The following is a 21,106-nucleotide window of genomic DNA, read 5'->3' as shown; positions in this document are numbered from 1 at the left end:
ACTTTTTATTGTATCATTTTATTTTCAAAACATATGCATAGACAATTTTCAACGTTCATCTTTGTAAAATGTTGTGTTCCAAATTTTTTTCCCTCTCTTCCTCCCACCCTTTCCCCTAAACGGAAAGTAATACAATGTATATGCAATAAACATGTTCAATTAAGTGAAGAGAATTTCAGGAAAGATTTGAGAAAGGAAAATATTAGTATAGTTTGATTAAAATATAATCAATCTTTGTATAAACAGAATCTTAATTTGTGGATTTTTCTAATTTCCCTGTCTGGTAGGAAACAAGGTATATAGAGGGCTGAAACTCTGAATCAGGCAAGAGAGCACTTAAGGCTACCTATTTGATGTGAGACAATGACTCTTTTGGCATATATTTGAATAATGGTTCTCCTCACCTTTGGTGCTTGCTGAATGTTTGGTAGTGAGATAATCATAGGCAAGGATTGGAGGAAGGAAGGAGAGGATCAGAAACACTTGGCAGCAACAGGAGGAGAAGGAGAGAGGCTCAGGACTCCAGAATCCAGGAGAGATCTTTGGCAAGCCTCTTGGCAGTTTGCCTGCCTCCTTCATTTCTCCACTTAAAGACCAAGGATTTTGATTTATCCTAACTCTGGCTGACCCAGAAGTCCTCCGGCAAGCTAGCCCCCGTACTTTACAACAAGGGACTTAATGAATAATATTTATAGATTATTAAATGTTAATTTTTAAAAATTCTGTGGCTTTAACGTCATTTCATATCCTTTTGAGACTCACTCTTTAATTGATTGCATTATACTTGTTTTGAAAGAATGCTATTATTGAATATATCTTCCATGGCTCACTTTTTAAAGAAGAAACCTCATTTTGGAGTTGTGTATATTATGCATGTGTTTTTAAATCTTGGGTTTTTTAAGACTAGCTCTAGTTTTTGGATTGATATATTTCAACATGTGATTATTCCTTAATGGATATTTTCTTTTTTTTTATTAGGTCGTAGAACTCTCGCTGTTATCACTAAACTAGATCTCATGGATGCTGGTACTGATGCAATGGATGTGTTGATGGGAAGAGTTATACCAGTTAAACTTGGCATAATTGGAGTGGTAAATAGGTAAGCCAGTAGGGAGGGAGATTATAATTATAATATCTTGGTTTCAATTAAAGGCTTTATTTCTGAAATCTATTTGAGATGCATTTAAAAATATTTTCTCTAAAAACAAATTTTAAAAATATATTTTCTCATATATTGTATTTGTGTTCTTAATAAAGAAGTGAGTATTGTGAGGTGCTTCTGTTTTTGCTTTAAATAGAAAAGGACTAATAAATAGAAAAGGACTAATCACAAGTACATAAGAATCCCTATGGTAGAGGAATAAAATGATTTAAGGACAAATTTGATATTAAAAAAATAAATTAAAGTAGGAATGAAGAGAACTGAAATTTAAGTTTGTATCTGTCATTCATTAATTGTATGATATTGGGCCAGTTATTTAACCTTCAGGCCTCAATTTGCTTCATAAATAACATGAGGGTTGGGCTAGGTGTCTTTCATGTCCTTTCAAACCTCAGCAATTTCTACTCTATTCTGTATCATCAACCAGACCTCCTTATTCAGTCAGCTGACCAAAGAGAAGACATATATATATATATATATATATATATATATATATATATATATATATATGATGAATGATTTGTTCATATATTCACTTTTAAAGTAAGAAAAAGACTAATTTAATTTGACAGCATTTTCTTGTAACAAATTTGTTACTTTCAATCTGTAGGAGCCAACTGGATATTAACAATAAGAAGTGTGTATCTGATTCTATCCGTGATGAATATGCTTTTCTTCAAAAGAAATACCCATCGTTAGCTAATAGAAATGGAACAAAATATCTTGCTAGGACACTGAATAGGTAACATTTCCTATTTAAGTTTTCTTTAATTTCTGTGCTTCCTTTTTTTTTTTTTTTTTAATTTTTTATTATATATATATTTTTTATAATATTATCCCTTGTATTCATTTTTCCAAATTATCCCCCCTTCCCTCTATTCCCTCCCCCTGATGACAGGCAGTCCCATACATTTTACATGTGTTACAATATAGTCTAGGTACAATACATGTGTGTGAATATTATTTTCTTGTTTGTGCTTCCTTTTTCAAGCCAAAAGGCTCCCCCTCATTTTTCTTCTCTTTATTTTAGCTTTTGAACTTGAAAGTAGTTCAGATTCCCCTTTGAGGCTTCATATGTAGGCAATTTGCCATTGCTCTCCTTTTCTGGGTTTGTATTCTTACTTTCCTTGTTGCCATAGAATCTTTCAATGGTCAGGGCTCTTTTTGCTCATTTTTAAAAATTGAGTTCTGCTCCAGAGGCAGAGTGGCCAATATTGATGTACTTTGGCAAAGAGATTTGCTACTTTGGCGCTAGATTCCTGTGACATGTCTCCCTATACTGGTGGTAGGCCATATTCCTCACTGCCTTAAGTGAGACAGACCTTTCCTGAAATTCTTCCAAGTTTAAGAACTGGAAAACTCCAAATGTTTGTGTGTTCTACCACTCCAGAATCCATTCAGAGGTTTGATTTAATATTGATTGTGATGGAAACTGGAGAAAGCTTAGGCAGTATACTTACTTATGTCCTCCATCTTGGGTATATATTATAGTCATATATAGTTTATATAGTAATATATAGTTAAAACATCCCTAGTTATTTGGGATATTATAGGGATGTCATATGGACCAAGCCTGATTCATGTTGCTTAGAGTGATTTGGGTTTGGGATCAGAGTAAAACATTACATCATTTGGACTGTCTTTGATTCATTGGGTACCCATATTCCCACATTACTATGTGGGATATGTGTCCATTCCGAATCAGTATCGTAGATCATTTTACTGGTTTTTTATATCTTAGGGTGACCAGGAAGTGATTTTAATGAATTGACACTCCTTTTAGATCAGTTTTATCTTGAGGATGATTTCTAAGTCTCTTTTTAAGAAAAACTAGCCTAGACTACGTGTGCAATAGATGTTGATTCTAGAAAAGTGATGAATAGAATGATTTCAGGAGTCAAAGCCTAGCTTAAGAGGTAGTTCTTCTAGGTGCCTTTCTAATTCTTAATACTTTGGATCCCCTGAATCCGGTTAAAATATGTACATTTTTATTTTGCCATAATATAACAGTGAATCGTGCTTGAGGAATTTCATTAATTTTTTTTCACTCCCCATTTTGATATAAATGTTTGATGTCTTTTAGTGTTCAGTACACTTTTGACTTATGTGATACATGTTTTTGTGCCTTGTGAGATCATTGATAATCTCAAGTTTTTGTGCACTGTTTCCATAACTCATATTCTCTTCATCTAGGTTATTGATGCACCACATTAGGGATTGCTTGCCAGAACTGAAAACAAGAATAAATGTTTTAGCTGCTCAGTACCAATCTCTCCTAAATAGCTATGGTGAACCTGTGGATGACAAGAGTGCTACTTTATTGCAGCTAATTACTAAATTTGCTACAGAATATTGTAACACAATTGAAGGAACTGCAAAATATATAGAGACCTCTGAGCTGTAAGTAAAAACTTATGTCATTAATATGGGAAATGTTTCTAGTGTACTTTTATAATTTTAGAGAGTTGCTTAGGGTACTGAAAAGCTTAATTACTTCCCCTATTCATACAGCCATAGTGTCACAAGGTAAGACTTGAACCCAAGTATTTGTGATTCTGATGACAACTTGCTTTGTATTACAACATGCTGCCTTTCAAATAAGTATTTCTGCATAGCTTGTGTACAGTTTATTGAAATTAAGCCTCAATATTTATTTTAATTGATATAGGATTAAAATAAAAGAATTTGAGGATTTATTTTGTTGCTAATAAATTTTTATGCAGGTGGGCTTATTAACTTTTAAGTTCTTTAGCTGTGAAATAAGAGAAAGATCTCCATATTAAGGTATATTTCATATATGAGGGCAGCTATATGATGCAATGAATACAGTGCCAGGCCTGCAGTCAGGAAGATTCATCTTCTTGATATTAAATTTGGCCTCAGACATTTCCTATCTTTGTGATCCTGGGTCCCTCAGTTTCTTCATCTGTAAAATGAGCTGGAAAAGAAAATGCAAATCACTCCAGTGTTCTTGCTAAGAAAACCCCAAATGGAGTCATGAAGAGTGAGACATAACTGAAAAATAATTCAACAACCACAACAAATTTAATGAATGAACTTGTAAATGATCTTTTTTTCTCTGTTACCTATAGATGTGTCAGAAACATAGTGAATATTACAGATTTAAAGGAAGAAGTCTTAACATTTTTTTTTTTTAATACTAGTATTATTTGCCTTGGCTTTCCAGATGTGGTGGTGCTAGAATATGTTATATTTTCCATGAAACCTTTGGGAGAACATTAGAGTCTGTTGACCCACTGGGTGGCCTTAATACAATTGATATTTTGACTGCCATTAGAAATGCTACTGTGAGTACTCTTTTAAATGTAAAGCATATTTCAAAATGAGGCAGAAGGGGGTTGGTGGGTGTGGGTGTGTGTATACACACTCATGCATAATATAATATAGTTAGACTTTTCATTTGATATTTTTAAAAAATCAAAAATATATTTTCTTTTCATAGGTAAAAGAGATGTTAACAATTACATAGGTAAAAGACATATTAACAATTGGATCATAATCACATGTTAACAATTGAATCATATCATGTTTAAATTAAAATTACATTGGAAAATAAAATGTTTTTTCAGGGGCCCCGTCCTGCCTTATTTGTACCTGAGGTTTCATTTGAATTATTAGTGAAGAGACAAATCAAACGATTAGAGGAGCCCAGCCTTCGTTGTGTGGAGCTTGTTCATGAGGAAATGCAAAGAATTATTCAGCATTGTAGCAATTATAGTACACAGGTAAGAAATGTACATTTAAACAGCATCATTAGTAAAGAGACTCAATTAAGCACAAATCAATCTACAATTAGGACGCTTGATGTGTAGAATAAGGACAAGATAGGGTTATAATAAAAAACAAATATGCTGATTTATAAATTAATATAGTTCTTCTGACAATAAGTTTGAGATTTTAATTTTTTAAAAAAGTTTAAAATTCCAGACTTAAGAGGAATCCCATTGTTCAACATGCTGCATGCAGGTAGTTACAAAGGTAGTTCTTATATGTATGAAAATTCTTATAATGGCACTTATGACTAGATGGAGCAGTAGATAAGAGGCCTGGACCTATAATCAAGAATAACTGAATGCACAGTAGGCTTCAGACACGCAGACATTTTTCAGTTGTGTCTGACTCTTTATGACCCTATTTTGTTGACAAAAGATAGTGAAATGGTTTGCCCTTCCTTCTCCAGTTTATTTTACAGATAAGGAAAACTTAAATAAACAAAATTTGTCCAGTGTCTTAAGTGCCTTTCTGACTATCCAGTGTCCTACCAAGCTACCCCCTCTAAAACACATACTAGATATTTGAACCAGACAAGTCACTTAACATTTATCTGCCTCAGTTTCCTCATTTGTGAAATGGAGTACCTACTGCTCAAAACTGTGATAATGATATGTATGGAAGCCTTAAGTGCTATGTAAATGTTAGCCAAGAATTAGAGATTATTGACATCCTTTGGTTGAAGAATGGCTAAATATTGGGAATAATGATTGTAATGGAGTATTACTATATCACAATAAAAGTCTATAAGAATTCAGAGAACCATGGAAAGACTTATTGGTTCAAAACCAAGAATACAATATAATAATGTACAACAATGAAAATAGGAAAGCAAAAACCACTTTAAGCCAAAAACCAAAGCCAAACAATTTGTGAGTTACAATAAAGCAGTTGGACCCAGAAGAGATGAAAAAAATCTACTCCTCTCTAATTTGCTGTAATTTCACATTGAATGTGAAAGATTATAAATTCTTACTCAGTTTATATGCTGTTTAGTTTTGCTAGATCATTTTTCTTTATCTTTAAAAGGAAAATACTCTCTGAAAACTAGAATTGATGAAACAGAAGCTAATAACTAATAACTCCATGAGATTTTTTTTTAAATGTCAAAAGACTGGAAAAGAAAAACAAAATTTAAGTTATCTCACAAGAAAAAAAACCCCAACTGACTGGAAAACAGATCAAGAAGAGAATCATTTAACAATCATTGAACTGAAATACATAGGAAAGCCTTGACATATTTCAAGAAATTCTAAAAGTGCCCAGAACTCTCAGAACAAGAGGGCAAGTAGAATACAAAGGACCCACTTTTAAAATAAATTTTCAAAATGAAAATTTCCAGGAATGTTGCAACCCAAATTCAGTTTCTAAATCAAATTTTAAAATACTCTAGGCAACTAGAAAGAAGGAATTCAAATTCCAAGGATACAGTCAAGATCATATGATGTAACAGCCATCAAAGAGCAAAGAACTTGAAATATTATATGATAGAAGGCAAACAAAAGAGGCTTATAGCCAAGGAATATTAATTTAACAAAACAATATAATTCTTCAGGGGCAAAAATGAGTATTTAATGCAGTAAAAAAAAAACTTATAAGCATTCCTGATATGAAGATCAAAAGTGTATAAACTTTGAATGCAAACATAGGAAAGGAGGGAAAAAAGGTAAATATGAGCAGTCACAAAATACTAAACATAGACAAACTGCTTTATATTCTTATGTGTAGAAGATAACATGTATTACCTCAGAACTCTTATTATTGGCAGGGGTCAAAGGGGAGGGCTTGGGAGAGGTGAGGTTCTATTAACTTTTGATGATCTTTTTTTAATTAAAAAAAAAAGAATGGAAAGTGAGGGAAAGAGCAATATATGGGGTGAAAGGAAAGAGGAGAGATATAAGGAGAATTATTTTATACAATTGGGATGTGCAAGTAGAAGATTGCGGGTTTTTTTGTTTTTTGGTAGGCAATTGGGGTGTCATTTGCCCAAGGTTATTTGGGAGTATTAAATATCTAAGGTTGGATTTGAACTCAGGTCCTCATGACTGCAAGGCTAGAGTCCCTGCAAGTAGAAGGCTTAAGAAATAAGGAGGAATGGGGTGGGGAATGAACAAGTGTACCTCACTCTTGTTTGAACTGGTCAAAGAAGGGAAGAATACACATATAAACAAGGAGTTGGGGTGCAGAAATGTATTTCACTTAACCCAGAAACAAGAAAAAAAAGAAAGGGAGGAGTGGGAATAAGAAGGAAAGCAGATAAGGAGAGAATTGTTTATTTTTCTTTTTTGCAAGGCAGTTGGAGTTAAGTGACTTGCCCAGTGTTACACAACTAGGAAGTATTAAGTGTGAGGTTTTATATATATATATATTTTAATAGCTTTTTATTTACAAGATATATGCATGGGTAATTTTCCAGCATTGACAGTTGCAAAACCTTTTGTTCCAATTTTTCCCCTCCTTCCCCCCACCCCCTTCTCCAGATGGCAGATAGACCACCAATACATGTTAAATACATGTATTGTATATGTTAAATACAATATATGTATATATATCCATACAGTTATTTTGCTTCACAAAAAGAACCAGACTTTGAAATAGTGTACAATTAACCTGTGAAGGAAATCAAAAATGCAGGCGGACAAAAATATAGGGATTGAAATTCTATGTAGTAGTTCACACTCATTTCCCTGAGTTCTTTTGCTGGGTGTAGCTAATTCAATTCATGACTGTTCTATTGGAGCTGATTTGTTTCATCTCATTGTTGAAGAGAGCCACTATCCATCAGAATTGATCATCCTATAGTATTATTGTTGAAGTATATAATGATCTCCTGGTCCTGCTCATTCCACTCAACATCGGTTCATGTAAGTCTCTCTAGGCCTTTCTGAAATCATCCCGCTGGTCATTTCTTACAGAATAATAATATTCCATAACATTCATATACCACAGTTTATTCAGCCATTCTCCAATTGAGGGGCATCCACTCAGTTTCCAGTTTCTAGCCACTACAAAAAGGACTGCCACAAACATTTTTGCACCTACATGTTCTTTTCCCTTCTTCAAGATCTCTTTGGGATATAAGCCCACTAGTAACACTGCTGGATTAAAGGGTATGCACTGTTTGATAACTTTTTGAAGAAGACTTGCACATGTTAACATATATTGGATTACTTACTGTCTAGGGTGAGAAAAGGAGGGAGAAAAATTTGGAACACTAAACTAAAGTTTTGCAAGGGTAAATGTTGAAAACTATCTTTGCATATATTTTGAAAATTAAAAGCCATTTTAAAAATAAAATTTAAATTTAGGAAATGAATGCTGAAAATTTACTTGACATGTAACCTAGGAGGGGAAATTCCATTTTTAAAATTGTAGATTAAAACTACCATCTTACATTTACCAGTTTGGCAAAGTTGATTTAAAAAAAAAAAAGTGGAATTGCTGTGGGAAAATATGGTTGAGTTGTGAACTGATGAAAGCTTCCTGAAGGGCCTTTGGAACTTTTTCCAAAAAGCTATTAAACTGGTCAAACCCTTTAGTTCAGTGAGACTGAACTAAAGTTCAGTTTACATTTCCTAAGAGGGAAAGGATCCATACATAAAAAATATTTCTAGCAGCTCCATGGTAGCAAAGAGTAGGAAATTAGGAGGTTCTTATAATTCCAGAATGGCTAAACAAGTTTATGATTGTGAATGGAATATTTGAAGAATTGAGTAATATGGGTACAAATATATGAATTGTTGCAAAATGAAATATGCTGACAGAACAATTTAATAACAACAATAGTGTAAAGACAATCAACTTTGGAAATCTTAGGAGCTGTCACATTTCAAAGGACTCATGATAAAAACATGATACTCATCTTTTGACAGACTGAACATTTTGGGGGATGTGGCCACTTTGGTCATTTGTTTTGCTTGCCTTATATGTCTTTGTAATAGGATTTTTTTCCCCTTGCAGTCTCAGTGGGTGGTTAGAGGAAAGAAGTTAGATTTTTTTCTCTCTCCTTTTGGAAAATTTTTTTTTTAAAGAAATGCTGTGCCTAATTTGATGTTTCTGTAGACCATGGGAATTCATGGTTGTACTCTTGTTTCCTGTGTTTGATTTTAGGAATTGCTGAGGTTTCCCAAACTTCATGATGCCATAGTTGAAGTAGTTACTTGTCTTCTTCGCAAGAGGTTACCAGTTACAAATGAAATGGTAAGCTGTTACTTGACTAATTAGGATTTTTGGTATTTTAAAAAATCTTTTTTTGAGTGGTTCAAGTTCTTTCAAATTATCTTATTTACAATAAGGAATTTAACCAAGACTAGTGCTTTCAATTAATAACTTATTAAAATCAAGTTTAATATAAAGAAAAATGATCAAATATTCAATTTTTTTCTTTTCAAATTGTAATTTTGTTAGCTTAAATATAGTTTCTCACTAGAACTAAGTTCTTGTTGAATAGTATGACTGTCAGCAATACTGTTTATGTAGCCCTGTTTATCTAATATGTGTGTGTGTGTGTGTGTGTATATGTGTGTGTGTGTGTGTGTGTATATATACACATATATATATATATACATATCTAATGCACACATATATATATATACACATTAGATAAACAGGGCTACATAAACAGTATTGCTGACATTCATATTATTCAACAAGAATTTAGTTCTAGTATATATATATATATATATATATATATATATATATATATATTAGATAAACAGGGCTACATAAACCAGTATTGCTAACGTTCGTATTATTCAACAAGAACTTAGTTCTACTGAGAAACTATATTTTATCTTAGTTTATGCATATACCATATGCATATCTTATTATTTATATTATATATCATTATATACTAGTATATTATGATATATTATATTTTATATCTTAATTATAGAGGAACATTTAAGTAACTTTGAGTTCTACTTCAATTTGTCTTTTCATTTAAAATTGGATTTCAAGGTTGTTGATGAAAACCCTAATTTTTTTTTAACTAAAATATTTCTTTTCTCAAGTATCAGAGTGACTTCTTCCCTAAAATTCAAATCCTTCTATAAACTTTGCAGCAAGAGCAGATACTGTGTGGTACCTCTCCTCCCCTTCACTGCTTTTCTACTTGTCTCCATCTCCAACAATATTGGCACCACACTCCTCTTCCCTGAAATTTTATTTATCTTGCTGAGGCAATTGAAGTGTTGTGACTTGCCCAGAGCTGCTACTCTATCCACTGTGTCACTTAGCTGCCCATTTTATATTTATAGCTATGTATAAAAAGTGTGTGTGTGTGTGTGTGTGTGTGGTATGTAGTATATTGTACATAGTAAGAAATATTGATTCACATACAATTCCTTAGAGTAAGGAATTGCATTTGGTCATTAAAAAAATTCTAAGAAGCAAAACCATATGTTTGGACATACAATAAACAAGTATGCAATTAAAGACCAATTGTTATGGAAAACACTGTAGCAATTCTGTTAATGGATATGTTAAGTAATTTTGAAATTACACCATTTTCTCTAACAGATTTGATTAATTTGAGGTAAAACTTGTCTCCAAAATAATGCTATCTTCTGTGTTTTAGTGAAAATTTTTGGTGTTAAGTATTTAGCAGATTTTATAAGTAGTGATTTCTCAAATTAAAAGTGGATTAATATTTTACAGAATGAATACTCTAACTTTATTTTTTCCCCTTAGGTTCATAACTTAGTTGCAATTGAATTGGCCTACATCAACACTAAACATCCAGACTTTGCTGATGCCTGTGGACTTATGAACAATAATATAGAGGTAAAACAACAAAAAAAAATTGTTGGTTCTTGTTTTAATTTGTCTGAAAGAAATGAGTTTTGAACTTGATTATATTCAGAAGTTGAATTAAAATGGAGTTTAACATGGAAGAAATTGAATCTACTGAATTATTCTTGGAGGCCTTTAGGATTGAAAGGCTAGACTGCACAGTTCCAACTATTCCAGCAGCTGGTGTCATGCAAGATAATTTATATTGTTATGCAGGTTTGTAGAGAATGTGCTTTGTCTTGGGCCTACTTGGGTTACAGTTAGTTTTTTTAAAAAAACAGTTCCTCTTTTGAATGAAACTAAGGGACTTTGCTTTTGGTAATGTGCCTTGCATTTCTCTTTAAGTTTCTCTGATTGTTAAATTCCCATTGAGGATTCCAAGCCCTTTGTACCTACTTAGTTCCATGAGTTCAGTTGCAACCCAAACCCTAATTACCCATTCCTCTGCCACATTTAAATATCCTTTCTTAGCTTTTTTATTCTTCTTTTTTATATATGGACCATAAGAGCTTGTTTTATAGTTTATTTATAAGGAAAAGAAAAATGTGCAATTTCAGAAGTCATATACCAGGTAATCAAAAATATAAAAATATAAAAAATAGAATTTGCTAGATTGTAAGCTTCTAAAAAGCCATAGCTGGCTCTTTTGTCATGCCTCTTCCTCTTCCCACACATCCCTCTCCCCTCCATTTAAAAATATCAACCTTTACATCTCTTCTCATTGGACCTTTTGAGAACATGCCTCACCTAGATCTTTGATGTTTCCCCAACCTAGGACTCTTCTTACCTATTCCTTTTATTTTAGGTTCATTTTCGGCCAGCTAGCAAGCTCACCCCTAAATGTTTGATGAACCTAAGTGTCCAGATTTCACAAGACACCCCCCTCCTTTGTCCTTATAGCACAACATCTGAAAAGTTTTTTTTGTTTTGTTTTGTTTTTTTTTAGCATCAGTTTTTTTTTTTTTTTATTCATTTTTCCAAATTACCCCCCCCTCCCTCTATTCCCTCCCCCCGATGACAGGCAATCCCATACATTTTACATGTGTTACAATATAGTCTAGGTACAATACATGTGTGTGAATATCATTTTCTTGTTGCACAATAAACATTAGAATCCGAAGGTACATGCAGCCTGGGCAGACAGATATTAGTGCTAACAATTTACATTCACTTCCCAGTGTTTCTTCTCTGGGTGTAGCTACCTCTGTCCATCATTGATCAACTGGAAGTGAGTTGGATCTTCTTTATGTTGAAGATTTCCACTTCCATCAGAATACATCCTCATACAGTATTGTTGTTGAAGTGTACAGTGATCTTCTGGTTCTGCTCATTTCACTCAGCATCAGTTGATGTAAGTCTCTCCAGGCCTCTCTGTATTCCTCCTGCTGGTCATTTCTTACCGAGCAATAATATTCCATAACCTTCATATACCATAATTTACCCAACCATTCTCCAACTGATGGACATCCATTCATCTTCCAGTTTCTAGCTACAACAAAAAGAGCTGCCACAAACATTTTGGCACATATATGACTCTTTCCGCTCTTTAGTATTTCTTTGGGATATAATCCCAGTAGTAGCGCTGCTGGGTCAAAGGGTATGCACAGTTTGATAACTTTGCTCTCCAGAATGGCTGGATTCTTTCGCAACTCCACCAGCAATGTATTAGTGTCCCAATTTCCCCACATCCCCTCCAACATTTATCATTATTTGTTCCTGTCCATCTGAAAAGTTTTAAAATCTTTTAAACATTTTTTTTATTGGATGATAGGAAGAAGCTACTTGCTCTTGGGAGCATTATCCTAATTCCTTAGCAACTGTCAGAGCTAGTGGTGAAGTAGAAGCATGATATGCCTGCTTTTCCTGCTCAATCTCTCAAAGCAATATTTGCTTTCCATTAGTCATGACAAATCAATATTAAAAGCTGTAGAAGTCCTTGAATTAAACCAGACCTACTGGAAAGAGGAATGCCTCCAAAGCTATATCATCCCCTATTACTTTTGTCTCAATAATCCATGATCCTATATTTTCTCTTGTTCATAAAGACTTTCACTTCTCTCACTAAAGAACTACTCCTTGGGTTATTATTAAATTAGAGCATTAAGTGCTAAGGGAAAATAGAGATCTTCTAGTTCATTCTTTCAGTACTGATCAGTTTTGACACATAATAGATCTATCAATAAATGCTTTTCCATTTATTGAGTACTAATGAGAATATAAGCATTTAGAAACCTGTTATAGAACTGATTATATGTTAATTCTTGTTCATTAGATTCTATTATTCTAATTTTTAAAAGTTTACAAATGCACTTTAAATGAAATGCTGTTACTACTTGATTCCAAATCATCATAGAAATTCTAGCCTTCCTGCTATAATTGCTAACATTCACAATTACTTTTTTTTTTATAGGAACAAAGGAGAAATAGGTTAGCAAGAGACTTACCTTCAACAATTCCACGGGACAAGGTAAAACAATCTTGGTTTTTAATCTGCATATGTTAATGACACATAATTGGTGTTGCTTCAGTTTTGTAATCAGAAATTATATAGCTTTTGTATTTAAAAATTGTAGCAGAAATACATTATTTAGATATAAAATGTTATGATTGTCTCTTAATAGTAGGGTCTATTAACAGAATAACTCAGTGATTATATTTGAATATATCGTATTTTGCCAGATCTTAAGCTTAATTTTTTTTTGTTTGTTTAATCTTGTGATTTCAACACTACGGGCTACCCCTTGATGTGGAAACTGTTCTGTAACTTGTAAAGTTGTCTGGCACTTAAGTCTGTTACACTTCCAATTAGGACGTAAATTGAAGTCAAGATTATCTTGACTTCTAGCCAGCACTCATTTATTATAACATTGTTGTCTATCACATTCCTGCTTCTAAATTTAAATATATAGGTATATTATTAAATTAAACCATGAAATTGAATGTGAAAGATCATTTTATGCCCGAAGAGATAAATATGCTAGATTTGTTCATGTTGCCAATAACATTACTTAAATTTTGTGTACATTAACATATCATAATATTCTACTCTTCTTTGTGACTTTGGGACTTAAAAGAGATTTTATTTGAGAGGGAAGACAAAAGAAAATAAGCATATATCTATAAGTTATTGAACTTGTAACAAAACAAGTATGGAAAATATGTGTTGAGTTCTTTAGCAAAAATCTAGTCTAATTTTACAAAAATAGTTCTTTTTTAATATTCTAACAGAAAACAGAAATGATTTTTAATTATTGATGACATCTTGGATGGTATGATAAAAAGCAGTCTGGAAAAAAAATGAGATGTATTAGGTTTTTGAAAACAGTTTTATTTTTCATTCTTTTTTTTTTTTAACAGAGGGCTATGGCTTGATAAGTGCATTTTTGTAGAATGACATGGTAGCATCCTTGATTTTTTTTTTTCCTCCTACATTTCTTGCTCTCTTTAGTCTTCTAAAGTTCCAGGTACTTTGGCACCTGCCTCCCAGGAGCCCCCTACTGCTGCTTCTGCAGAGGCTGATGGCAAGGTCTGTTGTGATTCTTAATCTAAGCACGCATGCCTATTCCCATTTAGTACACAAAATCACTTGCTTTTGCAGTTCATCATAATAAGGTGTCAATAAGGTGTTCTACCTAAGATTTGTTACCCTAGAGTCATTGTTAATACAGAAAATTTCCTGAAATTTTTTACTCTAACTAATTTAGGCAGGTTATTCAAGAATAAGGTTTCCTTGCTGTACATGCTTACTCTTGCTTGCAATGAAATACATGTTCAAAATTGAAATATTTGTCCTTAATTCTTTGAATTTTAATCTATGATTTAATTAATCTCACTTGTTAAATTGCATGTTTAACATGTCTCTTAACAGTTAATTCAGGAAAACAGAAGAGAAACTAAACAAGTGAGTCTCCTGTTTCAAAATGGAAATGTTGGTAGCTTTTAGTTCTCATTGAAACCTTTTTACATCTTCAAAACCACCTTCCTAAAAACAATCTGTTTTGTACAATGACATCTGTATTCATTGATTTTTATTGTGTTGTTACATTCATCATATACCTTTTGTCTACCTTTTTGAAGAAAGTGGCCAATATTAGCAGTTTTATTGTGATTATAATAACACTGATGATCTAGAACTTTCTAAAATTCTAAATTAAGCAATGAAAAACTGATTCTAATATTTTGTATAGCTTTTATTGTGCAAGACTCATTAGAAAATAATGGCGTATCTACTGCTATTCTTATCTGCTTTCTTATTAATGAGTTTTCACCCAAGAACAGACATTTCCACAGTAAGATGGATAAACTGGGGATCAGAGTTACGTCTTGGGGGGAAGGAGGTTAGTGTTGAATTATTTAGTTTGTGAATTGTCCCAGGTATCTACATCTCCATTCTAATTGATAGGATGATAAAAAAGATATCTTGAATAACAGAAATGATTAGCAAGCATTTATTAATTATTTTATGTGACAATCACTTTTAGGAGCTAGAAGTTAAAAAAAAAAAAAAAAGTCCTTAAGGAACTTACAGTCTATCAAAGACAATATTGGAAAGGAAAGGCAATAGCAATTGGGATCAAAAGTGGCTTTGTGTAAGAAGGTAGTGACTGATTTGAGCCTTCTTTCAGGAAAGTATGGGGGGGTGAAGGGGCAGCCAATGCAGAGATTTAGATAGATCTTGATGGAGTGTAAAGAAAAGCAGATTGGATTACATAGTACTGAAAAATTTTACCAGGGCTCAAACAAACAGGATTAGTGTGGTGATGTTTAATTTGAATTGTTCTTCTACCCCCAAAATTCCTATCTGTATGTAGTGAAGATTCATAGTTCTTATATGCCACTTTTTTGTTCTTTGTATAGAGATATGTTAGTATTCATAATTATAAAATTGATACTTTTTAAAGCCAAATAGAGCAGTTTATATTTGATTATACAAGCAATAGAAAATGACTGAAGTTTGAATAGGGAAGTAACATGGCTAAATTTGTGTTTAAGGAAAATCACTTGGACAACTGTGAGGAGAATGGATTGAAATGAGATTTGTGGAAGACAGTGAAGTGATGAAGATCTGAACCTAAGTAGTTTATGTGAATAGTGAGAAAGGGACAAGATATTGTCGAGGTAGAAACAATCCCCAATCATTTGGTGGTAAATTGAAGGAGATTGAGGAGTAAACCTTGTAATTTAATTATTGAGACCAATTCAAAAAACTTTAACTTGGGACATTTTACCCCATGGCTAATTATGTGAAGTAGCTAAGTGATAATACAGTGCTAAATGCTCAATTAATAATATTTCAGTTCTCTGGAGCAGAGTACAAGAGAAGGTCTTGCCTTTAGAATTTTCTTCTGTAATTTTTCTCAGTGGGAGAAAGAAGGTAGATTCTGAGAAGAGCAGACTAATCTCCAACATTCTGAAAGGGGGAATCCAGAGAAGAAAAAAGATTTCAGTATCCAAACCTAGCCACTTAGCACCTAATACCATCTGGTTTATGTTTATTTTAAAACATTTGTTTGATTTTTTTCTTAAAAGATTTTAACCTAAATAATTTTTAATCAATTTCATGTGTTGCCTACATGTCACTTATAATAGGAGTCAATTAACTCCTAGATTAGTTTTCTCAAATTTGAAAAGAGGTTGTTTTGACTATGTGACCATTTACAAAAGGCCTTTGCAATGCTAAAATTAAATAATTTTGTGATTTCAGTAATTTTGTTTAAGCAAGACAGGTAGGTTATTCCCACTCTACTCATGAGAAAATTAATGTTTTTAAAAGTTAAATAACTTATTCAAGGTCTTATTCCTAGCTTAATTTCCTTTACCCTATATCAAACTATCATCAAACATAAATGTTGATAAATGTCATGACTGCATGGCAACCATATTTATCTCACTATATTCAACATAATTTATATGAATGCCACTTGTTTGTTTCTTTAGAGTAAGTTCCTTTATAGCAAATACTATTTTACTAAATAAAGAACTAGTGTTGCTTGGGTATTCCTCCAGGAAGTAGGCACCTGTTACTGCTTGTTTTTAAAAGTTGAGCCTCTTAAAAGTAAATAAATAATAAAGGTGAACCTTTTGTTGGAAATTAATAAATGTTAAATACGAAATCACTTGTGCTAAATGTAGCTGTCCTTGATTTTCACTACAAATGCTAAATTCAGTTCAACAGAATGTAGAATTGTAGAGTTTGATATATTTGTTGACTTCTCTTGCCATTCCCCAAAGAAACATAACTTCTTAGAACAAGATAAAACTCACTGTTGAATAGGTTAAAAGCCTATTAAAACGAATATTTAGAACAGGCAGCCTTGAAAGTAAAAAAAAAAAAAAAAACACACACACACAAACAAAAAGGCAACAGGAAGACTACTTAACAGTGTGAAGTGGACAATCCTATTTTTAATCACAGTGAGTCAGTGAGTTTATAGGTTAACTAAATGTAGAGAAGTCTGAGGTATAATTTTAAGTAACAGACACTACTATCTCCAAGATTTATGTAAGATTCTTTTGAATTGAGAGGAAAATTCATTGTAATTTGCAATCATAAGAATATACACATTTCATTTAAGAATGTTTGTTTTTCTTATATTCTATGGAAATGCAGTTTTCAAGAACTTCTGATGAAAATGTGTTAAATAGATAAATTTGGTAAATAAAAGCTTTGAAATTTTGTGCCCTCCCCAAAATAACACAAAAAAAGTTATCCTGGGTTAGGATTAACACTGAACTGAGGATCAAGTTGTCATTTACTTGTTGGTCTTTGTAAAATAATGAATATTTGTGATCCTGCTCATATCAGACTTATCCTTTGTTATCTCTGTGGGCAAGATTTGGCAAATTTTGCAGAGTTGACAGATATTGTTTAGGGTAAGGCTCATGAGTGAGACTGATATATTCCCTGTAATTTTGGAAACAGTATGATAAAAATCTTTTTTTGAACTATGTCAGATCAAGTGGATTCCAGATATTTTACACATTGTGAGCTGCTGCTAATACTCTCTGGCCTCCATAAAAGTCTGATAAATCAAAATTTTGGAGGCGTGGATATGAAGGGTTTTTTGAAATTTGAATTCAGTGTGAATGTCTATTTTATACCCTTTCTTAGTCAGTATGAGATGGTTTGTATGTGCTTTCACATTTTTTTTTCCAGATGGCCCCTGGTGGAATAGGCGATGCAGCTCAAGAACCAACAACAGGCAGCTGGAGAGGATTGCTGAAAACCTCAAAAGCTGAAGAATTGTTAGCTGAAGAAAAATCAAAGCCACTTCCTGTTATACCAGCCAGTCCACAAAAAGGCCATGCTGTGAATTTATTGGATGTGGTGAGCATTTGGGGACTGTCAGATAAATATTAGTTATATATGAACAAAACTTTTCTTAAGTCTAAATATAAGACAAAATAAGTATTTTAAAAATCCTAAAAAATTGAAAGATGGATATTTTTAATTTTAAAGTTTAAAATTATTGATTCAAAACTGTTGCTTTCAGACCTTTAAAATATTGTCAAAAAGGTGAAATGAGGCAGAAAGTTAAAATTCTATTTTTTCTTTGTAGCCTGTGCCAGTTGCACGCAAACTCTCTGCCCGGGAACAGCGAGATTGTGAGGTTATTGAAAGACTTATCAAATCATATTTTCTTATTGTCAGGAAGAATATACAAGACAGGTTTGTATTAAAATAAGCTACTTATGTTGATTTCATTTTTCTATTCAAATTAATAATTATAAATTTAGAATCTCCTTGACATGACCAAAAACAGAACATTTTTTCAATGCTACTTTTATGCTAAATGTCACATTTGAAGAATATATCCTTAATGTCAAGGATATGAAATCCGTATAATAAATTTAATTGATTTTATAATTACAATTGATTTTTACTTTTTTGGTACTTAGTGTTACAAAACAAAGTTAAATATATATTGGATTACTTGCCATCCAGGGAGGGGGTGGGATGGAAGGCTGGAAAAAATTTGGAACACAAGGTTTTGCAGGGGTGACTGTTGAAAATTATCCATGCATGTTTTGAAAATAAAAAGCTGACCCTAAGCAAGTCACTTAACTTCAATTGCCTCAGCAAAAAAGCAAAAGCAAAAGAAAACAAAGGGGAAAAAAAAGCTAAAATTTTCTAAAAAGTTAAAAAAAATTTTTGGTGGAAATGTTAATTTTCTAAACAGAGAAATGGGAGCTACTAATCCATCCATAAGGATTCCTTCAGGTTAACAAGTTTATTATTATTGACTTAAGTTTTAAAATGTAATATTGTCTGTTTTTTGTTGTTAAATATTTTCCAGGTATATTTTAATATGGTTTGGGCTGTAGTCAGGAGTGTTGTTGTGGATCATGTGTAAATATCTTTACTGTAAAATGACCTCTCTGAGATTTCTACTTGTCATGTAAAATCAGCGTCAGTGATAGTAAGAAGAAACATTAAATAAAGCAAAAAGTTCCCATACGTTTGATCATACAATATTCATCCCCCTAATTATTTCTTCTTCTTCTTTTTTTTTTTTTTTCTGAAGCTGGGGTTAAAGTGACTTGCCCAGGGTCACACAGCTAGGAAGTGTTAAGTGTCTGAGACCAGATTTGAACTCAGGTTCTCCTGAATTCAGGGCTGGTGCTCTATCCACTGCACCACCTAGCTGCCTCCTAATTATTTCTTAAGAGTTGTTCTAAAGGAATCTCTGAGTTCACTTTTAAAATAAAATGGCGAAATAGCTTAAAAGAATTGCTACAAAATGTGTGTTGTTTTCTAAATATTTATATTTAAGCTCAAATAAAACTTTAAAAACTCCTCCAAGAATACCAACTTTTCATTAACTTTCTTTATTTTCAGTGTGCCAAAGGCAGTAATGCACTTTTTAGTCAATCACGTGAAGGATACTCTTCAGAGTGAGTTAGTAGGACAGCTATACAAATCATTGTTATTAGATGATCTTTTGACTGAATCTGAGGACATGGCCCAGAGAAGAAAGGAAGCAGCTGATATGTTAAAGGTAAAAATCAGCCACCTTTTGGCTTTTTGCCAATCTTTTCATATTTGAGCTACTTATGGAATTTATTTTCAGAAATTATTCATTTAATTATTATCTATTATTTCTTTTATGTTGGCCTTACTTGCACCTTTCCTTTATACTAAAAGTATTCTTTTATTGATTCAAATCCAGTTATTTGCTCATTATTTCAATAATCATTGAGCTTACAAATGTTGGGGGCACTAGGGTTACAAAACCAAAAACCCCTGCCTCTATTGGGTTTTACTTATATCAGGAAGCTAATATACATATGAAAATATGCAAAACAAATACAAGGTGTGATTGAGGAAGGGGGAAATGGTGAAAAGCTGTGAAAAATTAGAAGATGGGTATTGGCTAATCAATTTTGAAGAAAACTAGAGAGTAATCTAGAAGGGAGAATGTAGTACACACACTGAGATCCTTTCTAGAGCTGACCTGTAAAGCATTCAAACTCTATTGCAGAGACTTGAGGACCACTTAACTAATAAAACCTGGCACTTCCTCCATTAAAAAATTCAAGAAATGTCTTTAAAGCTTTAATTTTATTTATTTTCCCCCTTTCTTTATTGTAGGCATTACAGCGAGCCAGTCAGATAATTGCTGAAATTCGAGAAACTCATCTTTGGTGAAGAAATGTACCAGGCATTTATATAGATGAAGATGTTGATGACTTATAATTACCGCAAACTTTACTAAGCATCATTTGTGAAATCTTCCTCTGTATTGAACTATGTAAATGTGCTGCAAAAATTTTTGAGACAAAAAGTTTTGCAGAAAAAAACATACATATTAAACCCACATATTAAATATGAATATCTGGTTTCCTGAAATGATCCATGTGTGTATGTATTGTTTTGTGTGTTTCTGAAGCCAGTTTGCCTATAAACTGTGATTTTATTATAAGTGGCTTCAAGCAGTTACCATACATAGCCCTTTGAGAAGAAATAGCTACAGGTTATTTTGTTTGACTGTAAAGCATGTGTTTTTACATTTATCAGCTGTTCTGGCTCTGATAAGGTATGCAAGTTGATGGATAAGTATTTATCATAGATTTGTAAAGTCCACATTTTTTCAAAAAATTGTCTTTCAGCTTCTCAACTTTATTTTCAAAATGGTTTAGATTAGCTTATAAGAAAGATAAAAGCAAAAAGTTATGTTAATGATGTATTCCAACTTTGGGAACAAAGCACTTTGTCCCATTGCTTTAAAAAATGTGCAAATATTAAATTTTGACTTTTAAAAAATTCATACTTTTGAAAAAACTTTTCCTCCCTGTTGTTTAAGGACTGAAATAAACAATAGCAGAACTGTTTTAGATATGTGACTTATTAGGTAATCA

General features: G+C 32.5%; 1 protein-coding gene across 9 annotated transcripts in view; it reads left to right on the top strand.

Moving 5' to 3' along the window:
* The window catches only part of DNM1L (dynamin 1 like), a 54,508-nt gene extending 33,911 nt beyond the window's left edge, over positions 1–20,597 (top strand). For 3 of the 9 annotated variants that reach the window (XM_074270578.1, XM_074270575.1, XM_074270584.1), the window contains 14 exons: positions 979–1,099; positions 1,773–1,904; positions 3,356–3,562; positions 4,350–4,470; positions 4,753–4,908; positions 9,065–9,154; positions 10,646–10,738; positions 13,158–13,214; positions 14,196–14,273; positions 14,616–14,648; positions 17,904–18,074; positions 18,307–18,416; positions 19,587–19,746; positions 20,340–20,597. In XM_074270578.1, the coding sequence (XP_074126679.1) occupies positions 979–1,099; positions 1,773–1,904; positions 3,356–3,562; positions 4,350–4,470; positions 4,753–4,908; positions 9,065–9,154; positions 10,646–10,738; positions 13,158–13,214; positions 14,196–14,273; positions 14,616–14,648; positions 17,904–18,074; positions 18,307–18,416; positions 19,587–19,746; positions 20,340–20,396 (1,586 nt within the window). In that variant the 3' untranslated portion in view covers positions 20,397–20,597. The remainder of the gene's footprint in view (positions 1–978; positions 1,100–1,772; positions 1,905–3,355; positions 3,563–4,349; positions 4,471–4,752; positions 4,909–9,064; positions 9,155–10,645; positions 10,739–13,157; positions 13,215–14,195; positions 14,274–14,615; positions 14,649–17,903; positions 18,075–18,306; positions 18,417–19,586; positions 19,747–20,339) is intronic. The other 6 variants (XM_074270582.1, XM_074270580.1, XM_074270579.1 and 3 more) reach the window with 3 other exon arrangements.
* Positions 20,598–21,106: the final 509 nt, after the last annotated feature.

Source organism: Sminthopsis crassicaudata, chromosome 5 (assembly GCF_048593235.1).
Source record: "Sminthopsis crassicaudata isolate SCR6 chromosome 5, ASM4859323v1, whole genome shotgun sequence".
Classification (NCBI taxonomy): domain Eukaryota; kingdom Metazoa; phylum Chordata; class Mammalia; order Dasyuromorphia; family Dasyuridae; genus Sminthopsis; species Sminthopsis crassicaudata.
Note: the sequence above shows the minus strand (reverse complement) of the source record. Positions and strands in the feature narration are given on the sequence as shown.